The 10048-nt window shown below is 44.4% G+C and overlaps 1 protein-coding gene across 2 annotated transcripts in view; it reads right to left on the bottom strand.

Moving 5' to 3' along the window:
- Klhl22 (kelch-like family member 22) overlaps positions 1 to 10048 on the bottom strand; it is a 49638-nt gene that overhangs the window by 23822 nt on the left and 15768 nt on the right. For both annotated transcript variants that reach the window (XR_001175637.1, XM_013031597.1), the window contains exons 3-4: positions 7981 to 8146; positions 2560 to 3278 (exon numbers count right to left, since the gene is read on the bottom strand). Coding sequence is in view for 1 of the 2 variants with exons in the window: in XM_013031597.1 (XP_012887051.1) it covers positions 2560 to 3278; positions 7981 to 8146 (885 nt within the window). In the remaining variant the exon portion in view is untranslated. The remainder of the gene's footprint in view (positions 1 to 2559; positions 3279 to 7980; positions 8147 to 10048) is intronic.

Genomic DNA, 10048 nt, shown 5'->3' on the forward strand with positions numbered 1-10048 from the left:
GGCTGGCTTTGATCCGTGATCCTCAGATCTCAGCCTCCTGAGTAGCTAGGATTACAGGCGTGAGCCACCAGCGCCCGGCTCTAAATAAAACCTTTTAACTTTAGCAATTAGTGAACTCAAAGAAGGAGAATAAATGAGAAACTATAGAAACTAAGACAAAAAATTATTCACTTTAAGAGAAGTAATTTTTATATAAAGTTTCTGTATCCAAACTTTAAGATGCATCATAGTAAACTCCTCAGAATGCAAAGACTAAAATCTAATATTTTATATTCTGAGAGCCTAGAGGTTCTAAGGCTGATAAGCTATAAAAAGGGAAGGAGAAAGAACCAAACTCTTAGAATATTCAAATTTAGAGATTCAGGGCTTAGCTCAGGGACAGAGCACTGGCCTTCATGTGGAAGTTATTTTTTGTTTTTAGAGAGCTAGAGGCTGAACCCAGAGCCTTGGAAATGCTAAGCAACCTACTACCAGTGGTTTTTGTTTTTTATTTTTTGTGGGTCGTGGGGCCTGAACTCTGGGCCTGGGCACTGTCCCTAACCTCTTCAGCTCAAGGTGAGCATTCTACCACTTGAGCCACAGAGCCACTTCCTGCTTTTTCTGCTTATGTGGTGCTGAGAAATCAAACCTAGGGCCTCATGCATGCAAGGCAATCACTCTACCACTGAGCCACCTTCCCAGCCCTACAGTGTTTTTTTTACCCCAGTCCAGCACTAGTATTTCAGTCCACTGGAAAATGAGGCTCTTATTCTGTCGAGATGACAGGCATTCGGGTTAGCTGGCAAGCAGACCATCAGGCTGTGGACCTTCCAATCACCTTACCCTGTTAGTGCCTGCTCCCTTGAGGCAAATCTTGCCAATGGAGTTGATGCTCCAGCTCCAAGGATGGAGTTTAAGACTGACTATTATTAGCTAATATTAACTTTATCCAGAGTTTAGCTTTGGTCTTAGAGTAGGGGAATTTGTAAAGAGTTGGGGAATTTGAACCACTCTCTTAAGTGAAATTGACATTAATATTCTGTAACAGGAGACCTGAGTGCAGGGGGAGGTGGTGTCCCCAGCTGTCACCTCCAGATATAACCCCATAGAACAGCCCAGCCTCCCTATTGGTCACACAGCTTCCTCTACTTTCTCCTGAGGGAAGAGACAGAGGCTGGTATCCCAGAGAGATCTGTTTTGCAGGTCTATGAGTTGCTCTAGGTGGGAAGTCTGGCCTTGGCCCCACAGCTACCAAACTACATCTCCTAAAAAGACCTTCAAGGTTTGACCAGAGGGAAATCTGAACCTTGTGTAATCACACCCACTGGGAACAGCTTTCAGTAAGGAAGAAAACTGAGGTGGTTGTTTTCTCCTTTCTGAACTCTGCCACCCTTCATATTTAACCACAATATATTACTAGCAAGCTCATGAGCCTCAGTTCAACAAAGGCTACTGCTTCCTAGGGCTAAGAGAGCAGAAACTACCTGAGGATTGGCCATCTCCTCCTTAGTCAGGATCACCATACTTGATTCCAAGTGGTATGATTAGGTCCATCCTTACCCAAAAAACAGAACAGGTATAGGAACTGAGTCAGCACCTAGATCAGGGCTGCTGGAAGTGGTTGGCAATCTCTCTTCTCTCTCTCCTTCCTCTTTTCTCTCTCCTCACTCTCTTTTTCTCTCGCTGTATGCCACTATCCCCCAGCCTGCAGGGTAGACATATGTCCCATATGCATTACAACATAGCAGAGAGGCCTTTGGAAGCCAACTGTGCTGAGGCTATGGGGACCTGACCCTCTGCTTTGAGTCCTGGAACATGGATCCCTGGTATCACAGTCCAGTCAACTGATAAAATTGGAAGTATACAGACCAAAGCAGTCCAAAAAATCCCGTTGGAAAATTGCCTTCTTCTAGAGGACCTTGTGCCTACTCAGCTAACTAGAGGGCCAGAAAGAAATTTAGCAGGAACTTAGCTATGTTTGTTGGCCTGTCACTCTCCTGGGCTGAGTGAGCTGTGGGCTCAGGTAGCATCTGGAAGACATCCTATACCACAGGCCGGTGGTTAAAAGAGAAGAACACAGAAAACTAGGAAGGAAGCTGAAATGAGTCACAATGGAGCTCAAGAAAGGGAAAGATGGCTCAGTAGTAGACTACGTACCTAACAAACACAAGGCTTTGAGTTTAAATTCCAATGCCAAAAAAAAATTGATTAAATTTTAAAAAGCGAGAGCAAGACAGAAGCAGCAGCAACCTGTCCCCTGCAGCACTTACTACCTCCCTCCTGCTTTCTATTGGGCTGCTGTTCTTCTACCTGGACAGCCAGAGAGCCCCATTTTGCTGACAACTGCCCTCCCCAAGGCTGGAAAGTAATCCTGGTACCCTTTATGTATCTAGTGTGTTCTAAATTCTCTGAATTTATCTGGACTTTATTCTGCAAAAGAGGTGCACCTCTCCCATGTAAAAACCTGATAGTGAAACCACAATATGACCTTCAAAACATGTCCCCTGACCAACCCTCTTAACTCATAACTCCTGCATCACAGTGTTACCTTCAGACCAAGGTGCTGAATTGCCCTCTTACCTCCAACATCGGGACTCAGCTCGGAATCCTTGGACATTGTTGTCCCCTCCAATCAAATACACAAAATTGTTGAGTACTGCTATGCCCTGGTTGGACATGCGGGGAGCCAAGGAGGCTGTGAAGTGCTTCCACTCTCCCACCATGGGGTTCAGATACTTGGCTTGGTCACTGAGGACCGTAGATGGTGTGGAATGAATGCCCCCGAAGCCCACAACGCATTGGAAGTCTGAGCGTAGCTCTGTCTGTGGGCCCTGCAGGCTAGGCTGCAGGCTCTCATTCCGGTGGTACATGAGGGCACTGGCCACTGTGTTCCTCAGTGGGCTGGGGCCCAGCTTGTCATACAGCCGCTGCAGGACCTCAAATTCCATCAGTGGAAACCGTACAGTCTCAAGGAGCTTGGGGGGCTCATGCAGGGAGATCTGGTCAGCCTGCACCTGCTCCAGGGTGTAATGGTAGAGCAGGGCCCCTTCATATACCTCGGTCTCACAGGATACCTCCAGGCGATTGCTGCTGAGGAGGGAATAGACCTTCTCCAGGGGAAGCTGGCGGTATTTGTCAGTCCGTGAGAAGGCCACAAAGTTTTTGAGGATATAGGTGTCCAGCTGATCTGTCAGGCGGCTCAAGTCAAAGAGCTCTGCTAGCCGGTAGACATCGAGGATGTTTTCCTCATCTACCCAGGACATGAGAAAATCACAGCAAAAATGGATAATTTCTGGAATCTGCAAAAGAGGATAGTCATTCAAATCTGGGCTGGAGAAGAGTGTCTGGGAATAAGAGAAAGGATAACAACAATAATATAGCTTATTATTACACAGCTTACACAACTGGGTGGCCTCTGTGCTGGCAAGGAAGGGGGAATTCTCCTCAACCACCCCAAGCCTGTCCTGACACACTACAGCTGACTGGGACTTAAACCTTGCAGACTGACTGGATTTAACCTTAGCTTAGACATGTGGCATATTCTTAAGTCTGTTTCCTTTTCTCCCCACTCCCTTTTTTACATTTTTTTCCTCTCTCAGTTTCCTAATCTATGAAACAGAAATAAAGTAGAAGGACTATGTTGAGAATGAGGCACAGGAACTACCTGGCACAGAGAGACCCTTGATATATGTTAATTGTCCTTTAAATAAAAAGTACTAGCTCCCAGAGAAGCAGGAAACAGCATCAACCATCACTATAACTGACCTCCCTGGTTTGGAAGGGGCCTGGGAATACTCCTTACTCTAACCCTAGGACCTTCTAGAAGAGCCTGTCTCTTCAGAAGTATTGGAACCAAAAATATACCTAGCCTTCTCCTGCCAGACCTCCGTAGCTGAAGCCACATGCCACACACCATCACCAGGCTTCACCAGGTCTGGCTCCATGCCATTAGTCACTCATATGCTCAGAGCTGCAAGCAGGGCGCTACTTAACCAATAAAATCTGGGTATAGTATCAAGTTCTTGTCATCCCAGGTCCAAAGAAGCAGAAACAGGAAGATTACAGTCCAGGCCAGCCCTGGAATAAATCTAGATCATATTTGAATAATAATAAAAGCAAAGTATGGTTCAAGTAGTACAGTGCCTACTTAGCAAGCACAAGGCCCTGAGTTCAGATTTTAGTATCACCCAAAGAAATCTTTTATGTTTTTTTTATATTTTTTTATTTTTTATTTTTTTTTGGGTCCGGTCGTGGGGCCTGAACTCTGGGCCTGGGCGCTGTCCCTCAGCTCTTCAGCTCAAGGCTAGCGCTCTACCACTTGAGCCACAGCACCACATCCTGCTTTTTTTCTTTTTGCTTATGTGGTGCTGAGGAATCGAACCCAGGGCCTCAGGCATGCAAGACAAGCGCTCTACCACTGTGCCACCTTCCCAGCCCCTTTTATGTTTTTTTTTTTAATCGTGAAAATACTGTACAGAGGGGTTACAGTTACATGAGCAAGGCAATGAGTACATTTCTTATCAAGCATTGTTGCCTCCTCCTTTGTTTTTCCCTTACCATCCCTTCCCTCCCATTTCCACAATTACACTCCCCCCCACTCCTAAATTGTAAAGTTCATTGTTCATTGTACATCTCATTGTTATAATGGGTCGACCTGTATCCTTATTTAAACATTTTGTTTTTTCCCTTCCCCTCCCCAAATTATACTAACATCAAATACAATGAAAACAGGGGTTATATTGTGGGGGAGGAACATACAAAGCAACAAAAAAAATCACATGGTACCTTATAAATATGTTAGAAACAATAGCAAGAAAGGAAAAACCACTTGTGTCTCTTAGAGTTCATTTTGCTTAACATCATCTTATCTGGTCATATGTACATAGCTTTTGACCTTTTCTGCTTGTCCCAGACATATGCTAGTTATTACAAATAAGGGAAACTGTAGGACCTATGTTTCTTTGGGCCTGGCTTACTTCACTTAATATAATTTTTTCCAAGTCTTTCCATTTCCTAACAAATACATAAACTGTATAAATGTATAAATTATATAATTTTTCTTAATAGAGACCCAGAAACACAACAAATCAAAGAAAGGTTGGACAAATGGGATTGCATGAAGATGCAGAGCTTCTGCATGGCAAAGGACATAGCTAGCAAAATAAATAGAAAGCCCATGGACTGGAAGAAGATCTTTACTAGCCATACAATGGATAAGGGTCTCATATCTAAAATATACTTGGAACTCAAAAAATTAAATCTCTCAACAACAAATCCTCAAAGGAACAACTGCCCGATAAATAAGTGGGCTAAAGACTTAAAGAGAGTTCCCTGAAGAGGAAATAAGAATGGCCAATAGCCACATGAAGAAATGCTCAACCTCTTTAGCCATAAAAGAAATGCAAATCAAAACAACATTGAGATTCCACCTCACCCCTGCTAGAATGGCTATAATCAAGAACTCTAATAACAACAGATGCTAGAGGGGATGTGGCCAGAAGGGAACCCTACTACATTGTTGGTATGAGTGTAAACTTGTTCAACCACTTTGGAAAGCAGTATGGAGGTTCCTCAAAAGTATCCACATAGAGCTCCTCTATGACCCAGCAATCCCACTTTTGGGCATTTACCCAAATGATAACAAACAAGACCATACTAAAGCTACCAGCACAACTATGTTTATTGCAACATTATTTACCATAGCTAAGATATGGAACCAACCCAGATCCCCTTCAGTAGATGAATGGATCAAGAAAATGTGGTATACACACACACACACACACACACACACACACATATATACAAGAAATCTTTTTTGAAATAACACATTGTATCTCTAACTAAATATGTATAGATATCTTTTTGCCATTATTCCTTAAACAACACAGGGAAACTATTTACATAGCATTTATATTGGATTAGCTATTACAGTAATCCAGAGATGATTTAAAAACTATATATATATATATATATATATATATAAATTTTATATGAGAGACTTGAGCACCCTCAGATTTTGGCATTTACAGAAAGTCCTAGAACCAGTCACCTAACATCCCAAGGGACACTGTGCTGACTTAGCCAGCATCATTAACGAAGTAACCACTGGGAGGCTTAAAATCCATTTTCTTCTTAACACAAAATATATCTCACACCTATAATCCTAGCCACTCAGGAAGCCAGCTGTTTCTCCCGAGATGGCCTCTGCAGCACTGGAGCAGATGGCTTGATACTCTCACAGATAATAGCCAAACCAAAAAGAAAGCCTGTAGGTCTCTAAGCTGATGCTGATGGAAAGGAATGTTGGAAAGATGACTTGGTGTCAGTGTGCATGAATGACACATGGAGAAAGAGGAGAAGGCAGACCAACTGAGAGGCAGAAATGGAAAAATGGGAACCAAGACAAAGAAGAAGGAAAAGGAAATGGAGAGTAGAGACATCTACAAACAAGACTGGAGAGGATGATTTGTCCAAACTTAGATATAGGGAATGGTAGAAGGGCTTAAGGAGCCTGAGGTACTGAGCCTAGGGCATTAGTAGAATGGTTTCAGGACAGGAAGACTGAGGGAAGAGTGGTAGGCCTGGAAGATGAGATGGAGGGCAAACTTCAACTGCACTGGGGAGATGTTCTGCAGTAGCTAAGGAGAGGCAGCACCAGGAGGCCTGAGAACTGGGTAAGGGTCCCAAAGTGACAATTATAGGGAGGTTGGAACAGAAAAGATCATTTCTGAACCAAGAACATGGAAAACCTTTTGTTATAAAGCCTGTCCTGACTCAATGCCATCCACCCCTCAAGCAAGTACAAGGCCAGTTGTGCTCAGACTAACTCAACAAACACATTACTGGAACCTGTAAACAGGACACAGGGCTATGGCCCTGTGCTAAATGGTGCCTCCAGACATCCCCCAAATAGGTTTTCCTATGACTTGAGTCATAGCATGATTGCATGAAATCATCTGAGGAAAAAAGTTAGAATGGTGAACAACTCAGTATAGCATTTCCTTTCACTTTCAAGGAAAGGGAGAAGAGGTAACTCAACCTAGACTAGGTCTCTGGTTGACAGCTCAAAAGCACTAGCAGGCCTAGCTTTCAGTGACTGTACCCACACTATTAAGATTCAACAACTTCCAAAACCAAAATACCACTAATGCTCAAAAAAACCTTTTGACTTGTTAAAGACAAGTATTTAAAAAGAAGACTGTTTTAAAAAGATAGGCCCTATCTGGTGAGGCATGGCTATAATCCAAATACTTAGAAGGCTGAGGCAGGAAGATTGTGATTTTAAAGCCAATGTAGATCTGGTGCCAGTAGCTCACGCCTATAATCCTAGCTGAGGATCTCAGGAGGCTGAGATCTGAGGATCGTGATTCGAAGCTAGCCCAGATAGGAAAGTCCATGAGACTCTTATTTCCAACTAACCACCAGAAAACCAGAAGTGGAACTGTGGCTCAAGTGGTAAAGCACTGGCCTTGAGCTGAAGAGCTGAGGGCCAGCGCCCAGGCCCCGAGTTCAAGCCCCACAGCCAACAAAAAATAAAAAGAAAAGAAAAAGCCAATGTAGATATCATAGTAAGACTGTTTCAAAAACAGAAAGAGGGGAGTGGCCAAACAGAGTAAACAGAAAGGGCCTGCATGCCATGCAGGTCTTAGAGAGGGTCACCACTGCCAGACACCACAGCACATAGCTCTCTCAAAGAAGCCCACAGTCAGTCCATTTGTCTCTTATCTCTGGATTTTCTTTTCTGGCAGAGAAACCAGGCCAGAAGGACACAACAAGAGTAAAGGGTGGAGGCAAAAGAGGGAGGTTGGCCAGGGGTACTGGGAGCTGCTCTGCTTTAGCTCCCAGGCTAGAAAGGCACCCTCCCCACTTCACAGCCTCCTTCTGTTTGGCATCCTGGTCTTCTTGACCTACCCCATACCACTGCAACTGCTCGTGAACAGCAAAGGTATACAAAAGCCCTCCAAGGAATGGGTCTGCCTTGCTTAATGAGGCAAGCCTTACCTGAAGCTGGCAGGCAGCAACCAGAGTTTCCTGCACGTTGCTCAGGTTGAGCTCTAGCTCAGAGGTGTATATGAAGTGCAGAATTTGGCACATGGCATTGTAGGACACACCATGGATCAGGACCTCTTCCTGCTCCATCTCCTTCAATCCCCCAGCAAACATCCCTCTGCAAAGCAAAGAGACAAGGCAGTGGGATTACACCAGTCTAAGACATTCGGAGAAGATTAAGTGTAGGTAGCAAGGCTGGCAGGGGAATAGACTGGCTGGAAGTATGCCTGATGGAATGCTGACTGCTCTGTGCTCTGAGTAAATCAGCCTATGGAAAGAGTCTGACCAAGCCTGGGCAACCATTCTAGAAGTTGCCTGTCTACTTTTCATGGGCTCCATATGTACCCTATGAAGCCAGACCAATGCTCAGCTTGCTTGCTGCTTCATGCACAGGAACAGCTCCCAGGTCAGTAGCCAGCAACTCCAGAGTATGTTAGAAATAATATGTTAATTAATGGGAAACAAGGAACAAATCTCATCCTGGCAACCATCATTTATTTGAGGACCTCCTACTGCCAGGCAGGAAAAGTCATCCGAGGTGAGGAGACAGGTGTACAGATCGCAGGGCAAAGAACTTGGCACTTAAGACACCCAAAACAGGAGGACATAAGCAGAAAGTGAGATAGAGCTAGGCAAGTGAGGGTAGGCCCTCCTGCCTCTAGTTCAGTATAGTATAAGCACTGAAATCCCAACGGGAATCTGCTGCAGGGACTTTTACAGAGTAGCCAGAGCTGATGGTTTGTTGGACTAGAAGAGAAGGCTGGAGAGAGGGCTGGAGAAGGGGCAGGAAAAGCAGTTATATGGGAGTGACCCAACTGTTCTTATGGGTGAACCTGGTGCTAGGGAGGACAGTGTGGCTGTAGAGGTGCAGCTGAGACAATCTTGAGGCAAAGAGAGAGCACCTGTTAACACAGTGATTCCACAGGATAGGTGTGCTCTGCTGGACAGGGGGAGATTCAGAAGAAACTGATGTAGACAGGACAGTTGGGAGTTGTGTTATGGCATAGCCAGTATGAGACATCTGTGAAACATTGACAAAGTGGAGGCACTGACTAGGAATTATGAGGTAAGGAAGGGCAGGTGACCAGGGCTGAAGGTTTATTTCATTATTACTATATGGTGCTGGGGTGGAACCCAGGGCCTCAATCTTGTATTCTACTTCTAAGCTATACCTCCAACCCCAGGTTAACACCAAAGATTAAAATGACTGCCAGCAACTTGGAGATGTCAAAGTGCTATTTGTACATTTTACTTGTGTTTTGACCAGGTAACATGCATGTTACAAGATTTAAAATTCACAAAAGGCTGTGGTAGAAATGCTGATAACTCAAATCCAAACATTGTCAGTTCCCTCCCAAGGCAGTACCCCTTCATAGGGGCAGCTGTGTTCTGCTCTTTATTTTTGTTAATACTTGACAGCACATCTTGGAAGCACATCTAGCTGTACATAGTTTGTCTTTCTTGCAAAGGCTGTCAGAATTTGTTTAACCCTCTCTTCTTGGGGGTACACTCAGTTTACTAATGTCTTCTTATCACACACTCACTCCCAGAATATACTATCTATACCTGGTAGGTTTAATTCCTATTAATGCAGCCACTGTGTTAAAAAGAGTTGACACATTCACACAAAATGGTGTTGCCCACATGCTCTCCTTACACACTGAAAACAGGACCTGCCTCCAACCCCAGCCTCATAATCCAGAAAGGTAACTGGCTGTGACTCTATCACTATGATGGGAAAAAACCTTATTAGGAATGGGATAAAAAAAAAATCTCATCATAGCCAGGCGCTGGTGGCTCACACCTGTAATCCTAGCTACTTAGGAGGCTGAGATCTGAGGATCACAGTTCAAAGCCAGCCCGGGTAGGAAAGTCCATGAAACTTTTATCTCCAATAAACCACCAGAAAAACAGAAGTGGCGCTGTAGCTCAAAGTGGTAGAGCACTAGCCTGGAGCTGAAGAGCTGAGGGACAGCATTGAGGCCCAGAGTTCAAGCCCTACGACCGACAAAAACAAAAA

Source organism: Dipodomys ordii, unplaced genomic scaffold, assembly GCF_000151885.1.
Source record: "Dipodomys ordii isolate 6190 unplaced genomic scaffold, Dord_2.0 Scaffold141, whole genome shotgun sequence".
NCBI classification, from domain to species: domain Eukaryota; kingdom Metazoa; phylum Chordata; class Mammalia; order Rodentia; family Heteromyidae; genus Dipodomys; species Dipodomys ordii.